At 34.6% G+C, this 23620-nt stretch overlaps 1 protein-coding gene across 4 annotated transcripts in view; it reads right to left on the bottom strand.

Annotated features, from left to right (window-relative positions):
* Positions 1–445: 445 nt before the first annotated feature.
* Positions 446–23620, bottom strand: part of LOC104898950 (beta-glucosidase 11) — a 50702-nt gene continuing 27527 nt past the window's right edge. For 3 of the 4 annotated variants that reach the window (XM_019250833.2, XM_010686093.3, XM_019250834.3), the window contains 10 exons: positions 23444–23519; positions 23297–23368; positions 23048–23135; positions 16577–16835; positions 11331–11446; positions 10602–10822; positions 10254–10282; positions 10051–10144; positions 9864–9954; positions 446–909 (listed from right to left, as the gene is read on the bottom strand). In XM_019250833.2, the coding sequence (XP_019106378.1) occupies positions 609–909; positions 9864–9954; positions 10051–10144; positions 10254–10282; positions 10602–10822; positions 11331–11446; positions 16577–16835; positions 23048–23135; positions 23297–23368; positions 23444–23519 (1347 nt within the window). In that variant the 3' untranslated portion in view covers positions 446–608. The remainder of the gene's footprint in view (positions 910–9863; positions 9955–10050; positions 10145–10253; positions 10283–10601; positions 10823–11330; positions 11447–16576; positions 16836–23047; positions 23136–23296; positions 23369–23443; positions 23520–23620) is intronic. The other variant, XM_048647886.1, reaches the window with a different exon arrangement.

Raw genomic sequence — 23620 nt, 5'->3', positions numbered from 1 at the left:
GTAGAGTAAACAACAACAACAACAACAACAACAACAACAACAACAACAGCAACAACAACAACAACAACAACAACAACAACAACAACAATAATAATAATAATAATAATAATAATAATAATAAATAAATAAATAATAAAAAAAAATAATAATAATAATAATAATAATAAATAAAAATAACTAATAGACAATAACAACAACAACAACAACAACAACAACAACAACAACAACAACAACAACAACAACAACAACAACAACAACAACAACAACAACAACAACAACAACAACAATAATAATAATAATAATAATAATAATAATAATAATAATAATAATAATAATAATAATAATAATAATAATAATAATAATAATAATAATAATAATAATATAACAAACAATGAAGTTATTTACTAACGAAAAAGAATTAAATAACAAAATTAAAAACTCCAAATGGTTCAAATTTCTGTATAAACTTCAATGACTAAAGAGTTGTAACTTCTAAGCATTTATTTTGTCATGTATATTCTGCACATGTAAAATTTTAGGAGTGCTTAAATAACTTGCACTTCTATGTCCATAATTATATCTTACAAGCAAATATTCAAATACATTTCTTAAGAAGACAAATGATAAAAGAGATTAGGATGTCTTCTCAAGCTTTCATGATTTCCAACTGAAGAACCAAGTCGAGGACCAATAGTTGTATTCTCTTTTTCAGGTTTTACTTCATCTGAATTTGTATTTTCTCCCTTTAAAAATCCGGAGTACCATTTTTGAGACAACTTAGAATGTCTTGTCAAATTTGGATCATTGAAATCGACATAGTATAGACCAAAGGTGTAATCAAAGCCGAACAATAATTCATATACGTCCATGAGTGACCATACGAAGTACCCTCCGGTATTAGATCCATTTCTGCAAGTCAAAAAGAAAATGTGAAACCATAAATTTGTATCACTCTGTATGTCTTTCTTTTCACTATAACCACATTTTCCGTTACAAAACTTTGATTATTCATAATGAAAAATTAGCAAAATGTATGAAAATTTGGGACATTGCAAATATGCATGCCAAAAGTTCAATAAATTTTGTCATGATAGCATATCTTCTTATATTAAAATAATATTGTCAAATTACTATATGTGAACATGTAAACAGTTCAAAGTTCAATCTCAAAAACCAATGAGTAATTGATAGGAAACAGTGACAGGAAAATGGTCCAAACTATGAATCTTTGCCATTTTCAATCTCAACTTTTGATTAATTCTTAACTGTCCCAACTATTACACATTTTTTACAAAATGATCCTAGTAAATCGCTGACTGGTTTTACCAGTTATAATTTTTTATTTTCTTTTCCTCCAAATTCCGATCCTTCCTCCACCTCTTTGTCTCTCTTACCTCCTTCACATCTTTCTCTCACATCCCCACCATTACTCATAACTCATATCTATGCATTTGAAGTAATTCACAACCTCAACAGAACTAGTATTTTATATTTTATCCTTTATTTCTTATTTCATTGTATATTTTGGATATCTTTCTAGTAGTTTTAAGTTTTTATGTTATAGGTTCCTATTTTTATCTTCAATTTGTTCAAATTATTGTTATGTTGTTAAATTTATCCTTGTAAATAGTAAATCTATAGAAATCAAATAAAGTAAACCTAAATTACAAGAATGAGTTGCACCGTGGTATGATGGCCACTTCCTTAGAAACGAACTTCGCCACCACCAATGTGGATTCACAATGACGTTCATCCCCCAAGGTTCACGCAACTACCTCTGACTCCGTGCACACGGATAAAAGATTGGTATTTCTCAAGAACTCCTCAAATCTTAGAGAGAACAGGGTAGGTTTGCGTTTAGGGTTTATTAAAATAGAAAAATGAATTTTTGGGTTTTGGGGTGAGGTATTTATATAAAATATATAAAAGAAGTCCCACAAGTCGCGAAACCCGCAACCCGCTCAAAAAGAAGGTTCGCCCGATCGGGTTTGGTGAAGGCCGCCCAATCGGGCCCGAGAACGATAACGACTAAAAAGCCAAAAACGCTGAAAAAGGAGCTCGCCCGATCGAGCCCGAGATCGAAAAACATTGAGGATGCAAAACATCGTCTTGCCTGGTCGGGTGATCCATCACCCGGTCGGGAGCGAGGATGGACAACGGAAACTCACGTTTACTTGGATGTTATCCAACAAACCCCCACAAATGCAAAGTTCGGAAAACAAGAAATGAGCAGTAAAAGAAAGTTTAATACTTACATATAGTGTCCAAGGATTGAACTAACATGTTAGTGAGATGGGTGTCCCCTTACCTACATGTATCCTATGATTGAACTTGCAAGAGAGAAGAGAAACCCGATAACACATATTTTACTTTTACAACTTGAGAAATACTGCATTATCCATGATTTGTCCCATGAACAACATACAACACAGTTGATCATGCAATTCTTTGTACCTCCAAGACAAATCACATGTCTTTCAAATGATTGTGAACATCATACAGTTTAATAGTCTTGGCCGCCACCTTGGGATTACAAAGAGTGCTCTAGAATGCCTACAAGAGTGACATTCGAAAGAAGCAGGCCATCCTTTCACACGCACCCACGATGTTCTATTACGTTAAAATGTGAATAAGTATAGAAATAATCCACTCCAAACTTTTGAGTGAATCCTCTAATAACCAGTCTTGCCTTGAACTGTTCCCACAGTCCAATCAATTTTCAATTTCCTCTTTAAAATCCACTAGCAATTAATCGGCTGGTTCCCTATAGGGAAGTCTACAAGTTCCCAAGTGTTATTCGGCATGATGGAATCCAAATCACTGTTGACTGCTTCCTTCCAGAAACTAGCATCCATGGACTCATGGCTTCTTCAAATGTCTTGGGATCCTCATCCACCATAAATAGTGGCATGTTCATGACCTTTGAAGGTTCGAACTCGGACATAAACACAGTAATGAAATTTGGACCAAAACTTGATTCCACCCTTTGCCTCTTCATTCTCCTAGGCTCATCTGACTAACATACCTCACTAGAAGTAACCAAAGGACCTGCATTACTATCATGTACCCCCAAAGTGGGAGTTTTTGTACTATGTCCAAATTTCTTCAAAGGAAATACCTCTTCAAAGAAAGTAGCATCTCGAGCTTCACAAACAGACTTGTCATCCAACCTCGTGAATCTATAGGCAGCACTATTTTCAGAAGAACCAATGAAAAGAACATCAAATGTCGTGGCTCCTATAGTAGTCCTTTTGAACAATGGCATACCCACCTTAGCTAGATACCTCCACACTTTCATGAATTTCAGGTTTGGCACAAAACCTCTCCATAGCTCAAATGGAGTCTTGTCTAATTTCCTATGAGATACCCTATTCAATATATAGTTCGCAGACAGGACAACTTCCCCCCACATATTGTCAGGGAGACCAGAACTTGAAAGCATTGCATTCATCATTTCTTTCAAAGTTTTAATCTTCCTTTGAGCTATACCATTTTGCTGAGGGGTATATGGTGCAGAGACCTCATGAATAATGTCCTCTTTCTCACATAAGTCCTTAAGGAAATCAGACCCATATTCCCCTCTGCAGTCAGACCGAAGCCTTTCATTTTTCGGTCCAATTGATTTTCGATTGTTGCCTTATATACAAAGAATTTATGTTCAACCTCATCCTTAAACTTAAACAGGAAAACTCTAGAATACCTTGATAAATCATTCACAAAGGTAATATAATATTTGTTACCACCCCGACTTTCAAGATTCTAAAAGTCAGCCAGATTAGTGTGAATTAGTTCTAATAGTTCAGACACTCTATTAGTAACAGGTTTAAAAGGCTTTTTTATAAATTTTGCTTCAGCACACACTTCAAACTTGTTAGCTCCATCATCAATCACATCTTGCAATAGGTTCATTTTCCGAAGATGATTTATTGAACCAACCCCCACATGACCCAAACGACAGTGCCACAAAAAGAGGCGAAATCCTCAAAATTTTTAATTGATTTTTGTGTGAATTTGGGTTGGTGTAAGAGAGTTGAGTGGACGAAATTCATTGACATAGTTAAATTTCAAAAGTGGTCGAGTATTTTATGTGTTGATGAGGGGTTATATGAAAATGAGATGACGGAATTTTGTTCCAAGTTTGTAAATACGAACAATCTGTGATAAGCGTTGTTGGGGGAAATCTGGTACACTTTGATGAGCAGAAAATAAGTGAATAGTTCCATGTACCTATTATTGGGTACAAGGAATATGTTAAGGGGAAAGCATTTCGCAGGGGCCATAAATGGAAAAATCTTGATGTTTTTTGGTGGTCATTCTTCTAACCTGTCTATGGACCAAAAGGACCTAAACCCTTTTCACAAATTTCTCTTTCAATTAGTTTGGCGCTACCTTGTTCCTCGTACATAAAAAAGAACCCAGCCAATCTACTTGACCTCTCCCTAATGTAGTGCCTTGCCAACAATATCTACATAAATCTCCATGCCTTGATTATCACTCATCTTACTCATTGCATAACCCACAAAATTCGCATTGGCTGTAGAAATCTTATTTCCATAAGCTTTGAGGTTGAGGAGGTTAAGGTTAAGGTGGAGAAGGAGTCTGAGCCTGCTAGTAAGAGGAAGAGAGAAGAGGAAGTAGGATATGGGGTCAAGCAGTCTGTCAGGAAGAGCCATAGACTGGCTAAAGCTAGGAGGAACCCAGTCGTGGGATAATGATTGATCTGAAGGAGGATCAAGTTCCTTTAGGAATAGCTACTCAAGTTGTAGATTTTCCTCTTCTGTCTGCCGCTGGTCTGCATGGGTTAATCAAGGTGATTCAAGCTTCAATTGCTCTATTGGGAACTAGGGTGCAAGCTTTGGAGGCTTGAATTGCACATCAAGATGTTCAGCATGATCAGCTTCTTCATGCTATGAACAAGGGTGCCTCCAACATCATCTGTACCAAGATAGATAATGTTGTTGCCTCCTTTCCCATTCATGAACTTCCCTGATCCCAATCCCTTCTACTTCAGACTTTATATATTTTGATTTAGGGCTTGTATATTTATCGAACAATTGCATCTTACTTTATTTTGTCTTTTTCTTGTGGAAATCACAAGAATTTTCTTAACCATTTATGCATCTTTCTTTTCTCAATTTCAATCTTCTTCTATTTTGATCTTTGAACTCTGCTCCTGATATGCTACTGCTTTGTTGTGCTTGTTCCTGTGCTTATTACTCTTGGAATGTATGGATGGCTAATATTATGAGATAGCATGTTAGAGCTACTTGCCTTAATTTTAAGACTGTTGACTCTACTAGTGCTGCAGGTTTCACTACTTAGTTTTGATGATGACAAAAGGGGGAAGATGTATTGACAACAATTGAAAAATTTCTGAAACTTTCCTTAGTCTCTACTGCTTTTCTTGATGATCATTGTCTATGTTCCTAGTCACAGTTTAGTGTCTTAGAGATCTTAAATAGTTTTAGAGTGTCTTAGATATTTTCACATAATTAATTTCATAAGTTCTTATTTCTTTCTTTTTCTTTTCTTAATTTTTGCAAATTATTTGCCATCATAAAAAAGGGGGAATACTGTTGTATTCACGGTTTTAATGATGACAAATAATATTATTGAGTCTAGGAAAATAAATTGAGTCTAGGAAACTAATTGTGTAAATTAAGTTTTCATATTATTGTTTAATTAATTATAACTTGTGGAGAAATGGTTATATTAACCTAGTCAAGTTATTTAAATAAATTATTTACTTTGCTCGAAATATTGAGTGTTATAAAATTACTAACCTAATTACATTGAATATTATTTTGGATAAAAATAAATCGATTCATGCTATTAGAAAGAGTTTGTTGCTTCACTATAGATTGCATGGCTAAAGTTGAGCGTAACGAATCCTACTCGCTGAAGTCTGTTGCGAAGAATACTAAAGCCATGCTGCTACTCCTAGATTCTAAAGAGTTACTTCCTAGAATCTTGGAGGTGTAACCAAGTATCCAAGAAGATGGCGCACAACTAACCAACTGTTGAAACTATGAAAAAGTGGTTGGAAGATCGTGGATCTAGTGGAGAAAAATTAGTATGGATAATGGGACATCAACGGATTGATCATGGGTGAGTTCTAACACCCACGTCTATGTAATAGAGCAAAGTAGGAGCTGCTGAAGATCTCCTATATATAGCGCGATAACGAACCAGAAAAAATGTACAACTTCCCAGATTTTTTTGTATTATTTTATAAGGAAGTTTATTTGGGTTTATGACTCTTCAAGAAATTATTATTGTAATACTTTTCGAGTGCGGGTTGAGAGAACAAATATCTTGTATTCAAGAGTGAGAAAGAGAAAGAGAAGAGAGAAAAAGAAGACTTCTAATGAAGTTAAGTAAGGATAGTCATGTGTGCAGGGGGAACAAGGTGATTGAGAACTGGTTCCTAGAGGAACTAAGTGATGATTAATTTATAATAAGTTGTAAGAACTATTATAAATAAAATAGCAAGGTTTCTTCCTAAAGAATTGAGGAAGAGAACCTTGTTAAAATGATCTTCGTGTGTTCTTTCTCATTACCATTTCTCTTTATCCGCAAAAAGTTTGAAAATCTCCCCAACTGCAATTCACACCCCTCCCCCCTCTTGTAGTTGATCTAGTGTACAGAAAGATTAGCTTGAAAAATGGGAGGTGTAATAGTTTCTAGGAGATGTCTATGTTTTCCTGTCCACCACGACATTTTGTTGTGGGATATCTCAAATACTTGTTCTACATTTAATCCCACTTTGGCTATAAAGTTCCTTGCAAACTCCTTCACAAATATCTAGTAACATTGTTTATTCTAATGGTTTTAACTTATGAAGATTGTGAATTCGTTCGAAGGCCTCTTATTTGAAAATTCAAGGAAGTGGGATGATTTCATTTTCTTAAAGGGGTTTGCAAAAATTGAGTATGAGCAGAAGAAACAAAGAACTTGATAATAGTAAAGGCATTGGTTTTAGATTGCATAATGTGGGTCTAAGCTAAGTGCACCAAGAGAATTATCGACCACAATGAGGAAATATCTATGCCTACATGTGTATGATTTTTATAGGGTCGGTAAGTGTCAACATGTATAAGTTCAAATGGTGTTGTGGTCTTTATATTTCTAGTGGAAAAAGGTTTTCCTAGTTTGCCTTGCGATAAGAAATATGTGCTTGCATTCCTTGGGAGAACAAATATAAGAATTAGAAATAAAGTTTTATTTGTAGAATGATAAGTGACCCAATCTTACATGCCACAACAGAGCATTAGAATTAACATTAGTACCCTGGATAACATTACAAGAAGACATGTTTGTCAAATGGACAGGAGCAACTTTAGTTGGAGTGCCAAATCATTACAGATAAGTAAAGTTCTATCATTGGGTAAATAGAAATTATCCACAAACGAAAGGGTCTTGGAGCTTGGCTTTTCATCTAAGGTCATCAAAGCTTGATCCAGATAATACAAGCTATGTCTCTGTTTACAAAAAGCAAAGGCTTGTTCATGGAAGGGCCTTGGATGAAGTAGGAAGAAGAGGGGAACAAGATCTCACATTACATGTCTAAGGTGATTTATTAATAGAGATTTGGGATATGAAGAATATTATGAAACCAAATAATTGAGGTCAATTTTACACTCCTTATATGCTTTACCTCAGCTTTGAGCCCATTAGCTGATGTTATAAAATAATCTAGACCTGAGGTTCTCTTGTATTTCATGAACAAGGAGAGGTTGGGGTGATATGGTTAGTGGCATCACTGTCCAATATCCAAAGAGGTTGCACATCAGTAGTCAATGAGAAAAGTGTTTTACCTGCTAACATGGAAAATGGAGTATTCTCTGCATTTGATGTGGTTCCACTGTTTGGAATTTTCCTGTTGATCAAATCCATGAGATGGTTGTGCTGGTCTTAGCTGATCAGATTATGTCCACATCCCTGTGAACTTCTTGTGCAATTTCTTGCTTCATCACCACTTTTTAATCGTTGTAGCAATCCGGAGCCATTTTCTTTCCCCTTCCATTGTTGTTGTTGTACGTATGGTTAGGTGCATAACCATTAAATTTATAACATCTTCTTGTAGAGTGCCCGGGGCATTTACAAAAGTCACAATGATAGTTATCCAACCTTATTGTTTTTCCCTTGTGTTCTATGAGGGATTTTCGTCCTTTTAAAAATTTTCCCTACCCGTACTGTGTGAATCACAGTTTCTGCTAGCATTATATTGAATCCTAATGTTCTTTTGGTTGAAGTTTTGCTACAATTTCTTGTTGAAGATCGCCATGGTATTATTTACGTTGGGGGTGCATAAAATTTCTCTTTGTCTCTCTTCTTCCTGAAGAGCATGGTAAGCTTGATTCACTGTTGGAAGGAGAGCTTTCATGAGCAGAATCCCTCTAGTTGTGTTATATGGATCATAAGACCCATGAGGAAGTGCATGAGGTGTTGGCTTTGCGAAAGCTGTGTGAAAGCCTCTGTAGAACCACAAGTGCAACATAGAATGTCTATGGCTTTAATGTATTCATCTTGTAAATATTTCAACTTGGTGAAATAATTGGTTATGTACATATTTCCCTGAGCAAACTCAATAATTTCTTTGTGGATTTTGTAGATTTTAGTACCACTTTTGTGAGCATACCTCACTTTGAGCTATTTTTGCTGCGAAATCATAATATAAGATATATAGTTGAAGCAATGTCCTTTGTGATGGACTGGATGAGCCACGATATGACCATTTTGTCACACATTTTCCACTATCTAAGAAGCTAAGAAGAGGCTTGGCGTAAGGTTTGAGACATTTTCCATCAACCGAACCTAGTTAGCTCTTGGCTTTTAGAAAAACGATGCAAGTTCTTTTTCATTGATTGTAGTTGTTGTCATCCAAGGGTTGAGGAGACCGAATGTAATTGGGTTGATGAGCATGGTGAAGAAACATGGTGTGAGATGGGTCTATTTTAGTGTGATCTTCTATGGTTGGTACCTTTGTAAGGACATAGTTGAATAAGTATAGGTTGGATTTAATATATAACGGTTAACAACAGCTGAAGAAAAAAAAACGAGCTTTGATGAGTGATGATGAAAGATATAGAAAGATGGAGGCTTTGGCTTAAAGGAAACCTAATATGGTGTTTGACTATGATACCATAAATATGTTTGTAATGTGATGATAACAATTCATTATTTCGTCAATGAATGATCACGTTGTATTATGAAGGAGATCGAAGATGTTTTTATACAACCTAAGGACAAAAGATTGTGCTACCCACCCAAACACATATACACACTTATGGCCAGATAAAGGAAACTTAATTGTACAAATAAGATAAAGGAAAGTGAAAGGTTAAGAGACCGTGTAAATATGTACAACACATGTGGGCCTTAGTATAAGATGGATTCGTATATTATCTTTTGATAGCCATTATGCCGAGTAATATTTCAATAGTTGACAACATTGGGTTGGATAGTAGTTGATTTTGATTGTGTATTTGTTTATGTTTGATGAATTTGCATTGGTTGTAAGATTGTCTTTAGTTCTCGACCTTGCAAACATCGGTGTTGCTTACCCAAGTAGAAGTTCTAATTTTCACAAGATACTAGATGTTGCTTATTCAAGTCCCCTTTAAATATGTAGAGTGAAGTTTTACGTCACTTCATCAACATAACCAAACAACTTAATTTACTTCTTATAAAATAGAAATATACTAAGAAGTACCCGAAAACAAATTAGTAGGAGATAATATTTCGCGTGTTTAACCAAACAAGCACCTACCTTGGATGTTTTTACAAATTTACGGATTCAATCAGGCCCATACAATATACAATCAATACATATCCATCATGAGAAGATTTAGGAGCCTTACCTCAGAGCATCTAGCAAACTGCCAACATGACCTTGTAAGTATTCAACTCTGTTAAGATCATTTATTGATGTATTGTGATTTTCAAGTTGACCTGCAACCAAAGTTCAATTTACACACTAGTTAATTTATGCTCAAATTATATAATTCTTAAGTAAAAGCAAAAATGAAGCTAGAGAATATAACAAACCATTTTCATGGATAAATATAAGCGGATTTTCATAAACGTCCTTAAAATGCTCTAGTACTCCTTCTAGACCCCATGGCTCATTAGGAAACATAACCTACAACATTACAATAATTATGCATGATCATCAAAAGAAGAAAATTCAGATCAAATAAAATTACTGTCCAAAAGTGTGATAGTTGATTTAGTAATTCATCAAAATTCACCTGTTCTTGTGGTGCACTCGCATTAATAGCTGTAAGTTAAAAGGTGATTAGTATTACATGTGAAAATGTACCAAAAAGTAAAATATAAAAGTATTATTGAATACTTCCTCTATTTTATAACAAATGCACTACAAAGATGGTGCATACTTTTGAAGTCCTACACATGATAAATAAATTTACGTTTAACCAAAATTTCCAAAATTAGGAGTGCTACATTTTTTTTGCAATTCTTTGAAAATAATGTGTTGCACTTATTCTATAGTGAGAAAGTATGACGAAGTATTGAAACGAGTGCAAGGAAAGAAATCGGGGTAGACCAGATAAAGTATTTAAGGATGTAAAACATACATATCCATTGCACGGCCATGTCGGCAATATAGTCTCTCGGGTGTGTGGACAAGCTCATGGAATTGTCCTTAGTCACCATGGCAGTATAGTAATTAACTCCAATGAAATCAAATGATCCCTTCACCTTTTTTGATTCATCATTTGTGAAAATAGGAATTCTTGTGCCACCATTTTTCTTCATTATTTCAGGGTAGTCACCGTTTGCCAAGGGATGCATAATCCTAATGCTCAAAGGAAAGAGGTAAAAGTTAGCATGTGCCTCAAGAAGTTAGACAGGAAGCCCGAAGGTAACTTTCTGTAAATTAGATTACTAGATTCAAAATAAATTTAAGCACTATTCCTTTCTTACTTTTTAATCTTCGTAATTAAAATCTTTTTTAGACACAAAAAAGTAAAATTAGGAACGTTAAGAGATGATAAAGTAACTTTATACAAATACTAAGCTTACAACGTATTTAGTGAAGTTATGTTAAACTTCTTTTTCAAACTGTACATTTTATTTTAGAACTTATCTAAACTGAACTTGTTAAATATGGTCAATTTTGATTTTACTTTATATTTACGCGTAATTGAAACTTATAAATCGTAATTAGAACTGAATTTTGTTTCTTTTAAGTTAAAAAGAATACCATCTAAATTTTCTGTGAGCAGTAATGAGTTTCGTAATTTTACAAGAAGAAGTGGTCATGAGTACCTAGAGTTTCTCAAGCATAATAAACTTGAACTTACCAGCCAATAAAAAAATCGTAGGCTCTTTCAGCTGCTCTTATATCTTCTCTTGTGTCTGTGATAGGAGTAAAATGATAGCAAAGGAGATTGATTCCTATAAACCCATGTTGTTTGGCCTATATATCAAATTGTTTATATAACATATCAACTAATTCATAATAAAGACATTGGTGATAAAAATTTTGTGATGGCAAACGTGAAAGTCGGAATGTATAGTTTAAAGAGAAAAAAAGAGTGCAAAAGCAAATGGAAGTGCTAATCAAATATATAAGACACTCAGAAATTCACAAATATGGTAGTGTACTTAAACATCTATACACGTATATTAAAAGGTGTGCTTGTCATAATTGATGTGCCATACGTAACTCTTCCTTAGACGGATCCTCATCTTTTTTGGAAAAAGTATGATGATGTCTTGAATCGACCCGTGTGTGCCCTACTAATGAAATTAAGATACATTTATATTACACTACGCCATATTTAGTGTATTTATTCTAAAGTAAATTATTAATAAATGAAATGTATAAGTACACTGGACACGACCCAGGTCTAAATACTAATTTTTGTTTTATAAGGTAGTTTTTTCCAAATAAATATATTTTAAAAAGAGTCATTTATTAGGTAAAAAATGGTAGTTATAATTGCAATGTAGTTATAATTGCATTGTAGTTAAAGATGATAAATTATTAACGATTAGACAATTACATAAAAATTACCATGAACAACAAATTAAAACCGCATGGATGAACTATATCATTATAGTTCTTATTGACTTCTTAATTTGCTTACATTGCTTCTGTTATTAATTTCAAAAAATTAAATACATATTATATTCACGTGATGAGCTCGTTGGTGTATACAAAACATAAAGATATATCTTTAAGAATTTATTTTATCACCAAAATAATAACATTCTTTCTAAGAATTTAAATATTAATTACATAGGACAATTTTAGACATTTCAAGATTACATCGAACTCGAGCACTCCATTTGTTTTTTCTCTTTTATCTTTCTCACTTGAAATCTTGGCACTATTCATAATTAGAGATAATCTTCTGAAATTTTTTCAATTTATAAGAAAAAATATAGTCATGTGAGGTCTTGTTTGATTCGTCTCAATTAGTCAATTATTAATATTCAATCGTTATAATTTTTACTAATAGATAATGAAATATATTTCTCCATCAAATGGTTTTTTCACTTGGCATAGGGGGGCATCAAAGAGCAAGCATGATCGCTTGCTAATTAACCTATAATGGTTAGTAACATTTCCCCACCTCCAAACTTCTCTACTGAAGAGAAACCTCTCTGACCACAATCCACTGATTACTACTTCATCTCAACTGAACTGGGGACCAAAACCGTTCCGATTTCAGAATGCATGGCTCTCTCACCCCGGTTGTGAAAAAATCATTGCTGAAACTTGGAGCAGCGCAGGAGAAAATCAGGTAAATGAAAAATTGAACCTAGTAAGACAAGCACTAAAACAATGGAACAAACACACATTTGGGCATATTGATCATAATATCTCTCTTATGGAGGAAAAAAATCCATGATCTTGACATGATCTCGAATAAAAGAACCCTATCCGAATCTGAACTTTTGGAGAGAAAAGAGGCTCAGCAAGAACTGTGGTCATGGTTAAAAAGGAAAGAGACATTCTGGGCGCAAAATTCAAGGGCTAAATGGCTTAAAGACGGAGACAAAAACACTAGATACTTCCACACTCTAGCGACCACTAGAAAGAGGAAAAACTCAATAACTTCTCTTTGTATTAATGGCATGAAAATAACTGACCCTTCTGATCTATGAGTAGAAACGTCAAAATAATTCAAAAAAATCTTCGATAAAGATTTCCCCTCAAGGCCGGTGTTCACTGGTCTAAATTTCAAAACTCTGACGACACAACAATCAGAGATGCTTATTGTTCCATTCTCAAATCAGGAAATCGACGATGCGGTTGACTCGTGTTGCCCTCAAAAATCCCCAGGCCCGGATGGCTTCAACTTTAGTTTCATAAAGGAATCGTAGAATATCATAAAGGAGGACTTTTGTTCTATGGTAAGAAGGTACTGGGAATCAAGCGTGCTCCCTAAAGGCGCTAATGTAGCATGGATTGCTTTAATCCCCAAAATCGATACTCCAGCAGGTCTAAAGGACTTTAGACCGATATCCATGATCGGGTGCTGCTATAAAGTTATTGCAAAGCTTTTAGCGAGGCGCGTGCAAAAAGTCATGAACTCCTTAATTGGGCAGACTCAATCTTCTTTTATGGAAGGACGTCAGATCCTGGATGGGGCTCTTATAGCGGGAGAGTTAATTGATACATGTAAAAGGAAAAAAATCCAATCCACCATATTGAAATTGGATTTCCATAAGGCATTTGATAGTGTTTCTTGGGGATACCTGGACTAGATACTTATAAATATGGGCTTCCCTCTCAAATGGAGGAATTGGATAAAAGCTTGCTCCATGAATGCGGCGGCTTCAATATTGATCAACGGGTCCCCTACTACTCCTTTTAAACTGCATCGAGGTCTTCGTCAAAGGGACCCGCTATCACCTTTTCTCTTCAATCTTGTAGTGGAAACACTCAATTTGGTAATCCAACAAGCAGTGAATTTGAACCTTTAATTGGGAAGGTGTAGATGTTGGTGGTGGTTCTTAGATTACACATCTCCAATTCGCAGATGACACAATCCTCTTATGCCCTCCAAATATTGATTACTTGCTAAATATCAAGAAAACTCTAATCTTCTTTCAACTTGCTTCTGGTTTGCAGGTAAATTTTCACAAGAGCTCCCTCATCGGCATTCATATAGAGGATATTTGGCTCCAAAAAGCTGTTGATTGTCTCTTATGTAAAACCGGGCATCTACCTTTCACCTACTTAGGTTTACCCATTGGAGGTAACGCATCCCGACTGAAATTCTGGGATCCCATTATTGATCGTATGAGAAAAAGATTGGCATCATGGAAAGGAAAGTTACTCTCTATTGCGGGTCGTCTCACTCTTATAAAGGCGTCCTTATCAAGTCTGTCGCTCTACTTTATGTCACTGTTTTCTCTACTAAGGGGGGTGATTGACAAGATCAACAAGATCCAACGACAATTCTTATGGGTCGGAAATGAGGAAAAATCATACTTGGCCCTTGCTCCTTGGAAGACTTTGGAAAAACCAGAAATTCTTGGCGGACTAAACGTGGGGAACCTCCTCCACCGGAACTTTGCTCTCCTTTTCAAATGGGTCTGGAGATTTTTCTGTGAGCCTTCAGCCTTATGGAGACAAATTGTGCAAAGAAAATATGGCTACAACTCTTCATTCACCATTCATGATCTCTCTCCTCCCTCGCATGGTGGGCCATGGAGGAATGTTTGCAATTCGATTATGAAATTCCCAGGAGCAACTGCTTTCCTGAATGAAAGAATAAAATTTAGCATTGGGAATGGCTCAAAAGGGCTTTTTTGGCATGACAGATGGCTGGATAACCTCCCCCTCAAAACCGCATTTCCTTGTCTTTTCAAGTTGGCGTCCAAGCCCATGACAACAGTTGGTGAACATGGGTCATGGACTGGATCACAATGGAATTGGGCCTTGTCTTGGACCCGCTTCCTCAGAGCGAGAGATCTCCAAGAATTGGAGGCCTTAACTATGCTCCTTAATAAAGCCCACCTATCGCTTGATGACAAAGATGTGTTGATGTGGGCCCCCCATAAGACCGGTCAATTCTCGGTCAAATCTTTGTGTTTAGAACTAGCTAAATGTGAGAACCCTGCAGATCAAGTAATAATAAAAGGTATTTGGAGGGGATTGGTTCCCCGCCCCCCTATTGAATTTTTCACATGGCTGGCGATTTTAGGAAAGATCAACTCAAGGGTTAAACTTGCCCACATTGGAATTATCCCACAAAACGAAACAACATGTGTTCTATGCAACTTGATGGCCGAAAATCATGACCACCTACTTCTTGACTGCCAATTTTCATGGCAGATTTGGGCTTGGTGGCTTAATATCTGGTCCATTAAATGGACTTTTCCCAAAAGCCGCAAAGAAGCTTTCGAACAGTGGATCTGTAGGGCAAAAGGAATTTTTTTCAAGAAAATATGGATGACAAGCTTCTACATCATTGTGTGGACAATTCTGAAGGAAAGAAATGCCAGAATTTTCAAAACCACTTCTCTCTCCCTTCCACAACTCCAAGATCTCATTCTAGTTCGGCTCAGTTGGTGGATAAAAGGATGGGGAGACCCTTTCCCATACTCCTGCGATGAAATCATAATAAATCCATGTTGCTTATCTTGGCCTTTGGTCAACAATATCAAAAATTCGACAGATCAAAATCCTCCTTTGATGCGGTCTCCTCCCCCCACTGGGTCATGTTAAATGGAATGTTGATGCCTTTGTTAGTCCAGACCTCCAACTGTCGGCTATTGGCGGTGTTCTGCGGCAGGACAATGGTTGTTTCAAATGTATGTTCTCAAACCCTATCCCTCCAATTGAAATCAACTGTGCGGAAATTTTGGCGATCTTTAGAGCAATAAAGGTTTCATCATCAGACAATACCATCAAGTCTCTCCCCATTATTGTTGAATCTGATTCAAGAAATGTAGTAAAATGGTGCAATGAGAATAGTGGAGGCCCATGGAATTCAAAATTCCAACTTAACTTTATCAGGAATGCGAGATGCCATTGGATGAATTTAACAATTGTCCACAAAGGAAGAGCAACGAATATGGTCGCGGATTCTTTGGCGAAACAAGGATTGCGCAGGGAAGATGAATTTATCGCCTGGATGTAGCAAGCTCCTCCCTAGATGATTGACTCTGCCTATCATCAGTGGCAGTTTCGTGATTTTGGAGTGGTGGTTTTGCTCACCTCTTTTGACTTGAATTGATAGATATCTTATGTTTTTTCTTCTTTAGTTTGTTTTGAACGTGTAAATTTGGGATATGTGTACTTGGCCTTTGGCTGGGGATAGTTAATCTTCTCTTTCTTGGGTGTGATTATATCACTATAAAAGTTTCTTCCTACTAAGGAGGAATACCTGGGTTTGAGTAGAGATTATCTCTCCTCCCTTTATTATATAATAAAGTTCAAATTATCAAAAAATAAATAAATAATGAAATATATTTAAGTCCAAAAAAGTGTATTGCGAGACGCGCACAAGAAAGTGAGAATCAGTAAAAAAAAAAAAAAAACAGAGGTAATATTATTTTGCCAAACAGAGATACTCAAAAGTCATACCTGGTATTTTTCCTTATACAGCTTAACAGCAGATGCATGAGCCAACAATAAATTGTGAGTAGCAATATATGGTTCAGTTGTGGAGTTCCCTTTGTTACAATTTCCAGGTCCGAAGGGAGAAGAACATCGTCCTGGGGGTGTAATCCCGACATCGTAGCCACCCATGACGAAGATATTCGCCTCATTGAAAGTGGTCCAATATGAAACTCTATCACCAAATTCTCTAAAGCAAACATCAACGTATGTGGTGAAGTCTTCTCTGCACAGACATTGTAATTTTTAACACTTATGTTAATAAAATTATATCCTATAAAAATTAATAACCTCAAAGTATATTATTCCAATATCATAACTTCTCCCTCCGACCTCCGTCCCATAATATAGTGCTTGCATTTCAATTTAGTTGTTCCAAAATATTATTCTTGTTTCTATTTTTTTTAATTAACAATTCTCCTTGATTTACCTAAAAAACCATGCAACCATCGTTATTTGCTCTCTGAAAATAGCTTTTTTTCTTTGTTTGTTAAACCTAAGGGTTGAATTATTCATATATTTAATACTCTTTCACTCATTATACACCATTATTTCTCCTAAAATCAACTATTTTTTCAACAACATTAATTGTTTATCATTCATGTTCCACTTTCCTTATTTCTCGTAAAAAATGAGAAATAAACACTATATTATGAGACGGAGGGAGTATTAAAAATAAAATCATAACTATTAATCCAAAACTATAATGGCTTTTCATGATTTTAAACATAATACTAACATATTTGCTGCAGTCAACACGCTTATTAGAAGTTTAATTCAACCACAAAATTCGCTTATGGTTCTCTATAAACGTTATAATTATTAGGCTAATATTTATGGTATTTTGTTAATAGTTATGATTTTGGGTTAAAAACCACTACTGTTTTAGGTTAATAGTTCTAACTTTTTTTATATGATTATGATTTTTATGTTAATAAATTGTGTTTCAAGTTAATAGGTTGGATTATCTAACTAAAATAATACAAATTTTGGCTACTTTGTCGAAAATAATACAATTCTAATCATTTATTAATATAAAAAACTTTATACCGAAATTCCAATAATACAAGATAAGACAAAAGCAAATGCAATCTCATAAACATGTAAATATGGACACTTGTCATTATTTTAATCGTTGATTTTGTTAATTAACACATCCTTTTTTTTTCTCCCCCTTTCATTCCCGTGTTTCCCCTCACCCCTCGTCTCCATCTCCTGCCGCTCTTCCATGATTCCTCACTGGCAACCCTTGTCAATCCCACTAGTCACTAGTGGCTCCCAATTATTCCTCCTTTCGTTTCAACTCCTTGTTAGAATAGTTTGGTGTTTGTCCAAACTAGGAAGGTTGTAAAACTTTGTTTTTGTTCCACATTGGTGGTCGAAGAAGTTGTACCCCAACTTAGATAGGAAAATATTCTAGAATGTGTTAAACATATTATGAAGGAGATAGTGGACAATCTTTCATGCGCCGCCGCCGGTCAGTCGTCGCACGCGAGCCGATTGGTCCGACCCAGTAACACAAGGTATGGTATGGTGTATTTGTTATTTATGGACCCATTTGGCTTAATATTTTGACTATTTCAACTCTCTTGGCTATTACACTTTTGTAACGTTTTTTATTAATTGTCATTATTTGCTGAGTTAATCCTCATAACTGTTGGAGATTTTCTCATTAATCGTGTCTTCGCATTTAAGGATCCCATGATGAAACATACCGAAGTCTTAATTTGTCCGACCCAATGGAAGAACAATACGAAAAGTAATCCCAAAACTATTTCGAAAAGTACTAAAGCCTTATTTTAAAGCCCAATTAATTATTCCTGATAATTATTTGAATTTTGATCTCATAAATGAAGTTTTGAGCTCAATTATTTGAAAAAGCCTAATAGTTAACTATTCGTTATAATTAATTATTTTATTTAAATAAATTAATTATTTTCAAAGATATTTTTTATAGCTAAAATCAATTTTTATCACATAAATTAAGATTTTATCCCGTAAAATCAGCATTTCGCAGTTAAAAGATAACATAAAATCTTTAAAACGGGTTTTATAAAAAAAGTTGTCAAAACATATCAAAAGCAAGGCGGTGCGTTTAACGCCGGCGGTGCGCTTAACGCCAGCATGCGCTGAGCGAACAGCAGTGCGTCAAACGCATCAAGCCTACCATGTAGACCTGTGTGTCACATAGAGTCGTGTGTCGAACGCACTTCTGCATTTGCCGAGCGTACTTCTTATTGTGATGCATATGCTGTCAATTTTATCTTTTTTTAAAGCATGTGCCACGTGAGCACACTAATGATTGGGCACGTGTGATTGTGCATTACACAACTGCTTATCCCTATCGCTAGGGGTGTTAATAGGTCCAAGATTGAACTATAACCGGTTGTATCATTGGACCAAAAAATGGAATTTTTTGGACCGGGACTGAGTTTTTCAGGTCCCGTCTAGACCATAATTTTACGGACCTAAGTCTGGTTTGGGACCTGTTGGACCGGAATCTATATTTTTGTAAAAAAAAATTATTTGATTTAAACTATTTATAAATTAGAAAAATCAAAATTTAATGATTTAAATAACAATATTACTAAAGGTAATAAATTTAGGATTTTTTATCTACAATAATACAAACTTTTACCCGTTCTCTCACAATAATACAAACTTTTGATTACTTTTTAATAATACAAACTTTACAACAAAATACCTCAAGTAGGTCAAGTTAACTTGTAACCTGTAAAATTGGATAAAAAAATTACAAAATGATCTTTCTTCTTTCTCCCTCCTCCCCGAACCCCCCTGAACCACCTCAGCTTGTTACCCCCTACAACAAGTTAACAATCGGCAACTGGAGGAATTTTGATCAAAAAAATTTATTATTAAAAAATAATCAAAATTTTGTATTATTACGAGAGAACGGACAAAAGTTTGTATTATTCTTGTTAAAAAATCCATAAATTTATACCTTTTAAACTTTTTAATTTATACTTTTTTTACTAAAAGATCATAAATTTCGGTCTACCATTCCGAAATAGAACTTTTGGTTTGGATTGGAACGAACTTGAAACCCGGAATAGGGATTTTCTTTGGACCAAGGACCGGACCTGAATTTTTACGATTAATCGTCCTGAAGGTTGCCAATCTCTCAGACCCATGCCCCTGTATTATCCTGGGGATCCTTGAATCAATTTATTATTTTTATATTACTAACTATTTCCTTCATGATATAGGTTTTGAATATAAAAATTGTTCTTTTGTACATTCTAATCCTTTTTCTTTCCTTTTAATTATTTATATATATGCATATTATTTGATTGTTGTGTTAATGCTTTCATCACCTTACATGTTATTTTTGCTAATCAAATACTTAAAGAATTGTTCTAATATTAATCAGATTATTTTAATAACCTGGTAGGTTCCCTACAATTTGATTGCCTAATAACATGTCACTAGAAAAATAGTCTTTTTTGTGATTCCAAAACCAACCTAGACTAAATATTTTTAGCGTTCATGAAATATTGTTTGGTTATTCTATTGCAAAAAAATTGACATGAATCGATATTAAGTAAATGCCAGCAATGGGTAACATGGTTCCTGACCGTGTTCGTACCCTCATCCCCCGAACTCAATTTTTGGTTCATTGACCATCTCTGGAGTCAGGACGGGAAAATCTACGTTAAATACTTATTGGCAATTTCAAAAATGTTTTCAATAAAACCTTTAGAATGAGGTATTCAAATACTCGCTCATATTGCGTAGGCGCAATAAAAAGATGCCCACAATTTGGTATGTCCACTTGGGGGTATTTTAAAAAATTAATTATTTTAAATGACTGGATGAAACTCAAAAAATATGATTTACTCTTTTTATGTTAGACTCTTTTTATACTCTTTTTATGCATTAGAATGACATTACAGTTTTGCATATACATGACTATTATGTAAGATTTTAAGCCACCATAAGGACAATTTACCTTTCCTCATTAATGCATGGTCTATGCATGAGCGCCCACGGGGAGTTTGCGCTTTGTTCTTCCAAAAAGCTTCGTAAGTAATAGTGTGGAATCTTAGTCATAAGCAAACCTACCTAATTATGGCATTGTTCTCTTGTTCTTGACTTGTGAACTAGAGTGCATCAAACATGTGGCCCCCTCTTTAAGCAGAGATACGGAGCGTGGGATTGATCTCTTAGTCATGTACCATTTCATAATTCTAAATCTGACCCTAGTTTCAAACTTAGAATCAGACTTTAAGTTGAGATTTTGCCTTAACTGGTTGATAATATGATTTTTGGTTGACAGATATGGTTTTCTTGTTAATAGTTTTGGTCGGCCAATAAGTGTAATTTTGCCTTAACTGATTACTTGTAGTGCTTAATTAATCGACAAAGAGTATTTTTCTTTAAGATAGAACTATCTGGTTGCAGCGGTTGACTATTTGGTCGGACGACGTTAACCCTTAATGTTAGACCGTCTGATCAAAGCCTAGTTGTTTAAAAAAATTTCTATCTAGATGGTAACATATAATTCTTAAAAGAGAAAAATGCCCAACTAGATTATTTTGAGATGGGTAGATAGTAGTTGGGATTATTCCTAATCATACAATACTTCTGATTATTTGCTGAGTTAATATTTCTGTAATACATCTTGTTTAGTTCAAATTATTCCTAAATACTTTGTAGTTGCAATTATAAATAACAAATCAATCGTAGGTGAGATCATGACTATCAATTTCGTTAAATAGATTCATAGTCAAAGTTCAAAATCGGCAAATTTATGTCAAATTGTATAGATTTAAAATTTACTTGTGGCAACAATTAGGGAGTTAAGCGGACTACAAAATTTTATAATCTAATTCAATATAGTATGAGCTTGTATGCTTGGATTGGACTGAATTTTTTTCGAATTGGACTCAAATGCAATTTTTTGAGTCCAAAAGTTATTAGAATGGTCTTGGACTCAATCCTATAGTGTCTAATCCAGTCCATATCATGTATATATATACATATATGTATATGTATACATATATGTATATATAGTCTAAAGTACTCAATTATTACATAATGTTCTAACCCTAAGTAGTCTAAAATCACCGTAATGGACTATTGTGTGTGTAAGTGGAGTACTGCAGATGGGTGCTTACATTTTGCAGAGTGTTCAGAAATCTTTTTGATTGTTATTTTGGGACTCGTGTCTTCTATTTTGTAATTTTCCATGTTATTATAGATTTTTGAAATCTTTAAAATAGATGAAGTCAATTATTTATAATAGCGTTATTGGTGAAAAAGATTATGTATAATTTGAATTGGATTAGATTAGATTTGTGCTTAAAAAAAAGTTTTGGTTTGGACTGGATATGACTCGACATAAAGTTTGAATCACGTTTCGACACAATTTCTCAAGTTCAAAAATATTTAGAATGGATTTAGATTTGATAGGTCTAATCTAATCCATTCAATTTACGCCCCTAGCTATATTTGTAGTTAAGAGTTGCCGAAATCTTTTACTTGTAGCTTATTTGTGGCTCAAGTTGTTTTTGCCACATAAATATTTTCATAAGTTGCTTAATTTACAACTCACAAAAATTGTCTGTTGACACCAGCACATTGGCTGGTAAGGCATGCATAGCATGCTAAGGAAATACCCCACCATAATGTTGGGGGTAAGGATCGAACCCCTGACCTCAGGGGCCAAGGGGGAGTGCTCTACCCACTTGAGCTAACTCCTATCCTTCCTTATGATTTTTTTATTAGTTTACCCACTTTAGTATTTGATTTGTCACTTATTAGTTTATCCACTTCGTTTTTTTGTTTTTGAAAAATGGTCCCACAAAATGTTTATATTACCTTTATCTTCTAAAACTACTTTTCTTGACCCACAAAATTATTTTCAACAAGTCCAAAAAGCACATGATTTGGCTAAACTATGTACCCAAACTTATTCACTATTGACTATTTGATTTCATTTCTCTCTTTTACTTTCCTTTTCCCAATTGTAAAGAAAAATATTAACTTCAACACAATCTGTCAATAAATTAATGTTTTCTCTTTCTTTGTACGACCAATATATTTATTTCTCCCAAAATTTTGTATCCAATAAAGTAGGTAACCTAAAAATCAGAGGGAATAAAAAAGTTTCGAGATACTATTATACTGTCTCCATTATGTTTTAAATGAAACGTTTGTTTTTTCACACAACCCAACGCGATTCATTAATAATCATTATATATTTAGTTCTGCGCACGTAAAAAATATAAAAAAAGTTATAATTTGATAGTATGCATCGAGACGAATCTAACAAGATACTACTTGACTATATTTTTCTCTATATAATGGTGATAAATCGGAGTCAAAATTGATCAATGAATAGTATCATTCCACCCAATGTTTCATTTAAAACAGAATGGAGGAAATATGTGAGAATTAAAATAATGAAGTACATACATGATTTTAGAATTGAGGAAACCTTCATACTGATCCTCAAGAACCTGCGGTAAATCTGTGTGCATTAATGTAACATGTGGTTCGATTCCTGCAAATTGGTGTAAAGAAATGTATTTAACACGTGTAAACAAAATCCGTTAGTGAACAATTTAGCGAAGCTATGTCACAATGAGAAAAACTTTATATACTCAGGGGGTCAACAATTACTTTTATTTCTAAAAGCTACTGTAATAAACGAATATATATTACCATAGTTAATAAGTTCGTTGATGAGGTTGTTGTAGTATTGTAAACCTTTGGGGTTGACAGCTCCACTTCCATCTGAGCCAAGTATCGGTTAAGTTTGTTTTTCATTTCTTTTGTCTGTGATTAGTAATAAGGTATAAAGATTTGTACTTGGTATTACTCTCGACCAGGAGATTGAAAATCGGTAAGCATCCAATCCTGTTTCTACCATGAGTTGAACATCTTCCTGATGCATAGTTGGCATACATATAAGGAGTGAATAGGACAAAATTGAACACAATTTCATTCATTGATAAGATACTCAAATAAGTATCAACATTAAAAGGG

The sequence above is a fragment of the Beta vulgaris genome, chromosome 7, assembly GCF_026745355.1.
Source record: "Beta vulgaris subsp. vulgaris cultivar EL10 chromosome 7, EL10.2, whole genome shotgun sequence".
In the NCBI taxonomy this organism is placed as follows: Eukaryota; Viridiplantae; Streptophyta; class Magnoliopsida; order Caryophyllales; family Amaranthaceae; genus Beta; species Beta vulgaris.
This window is presented reverse-complemented; position numbering and strand designations above follow the sequence as displayed.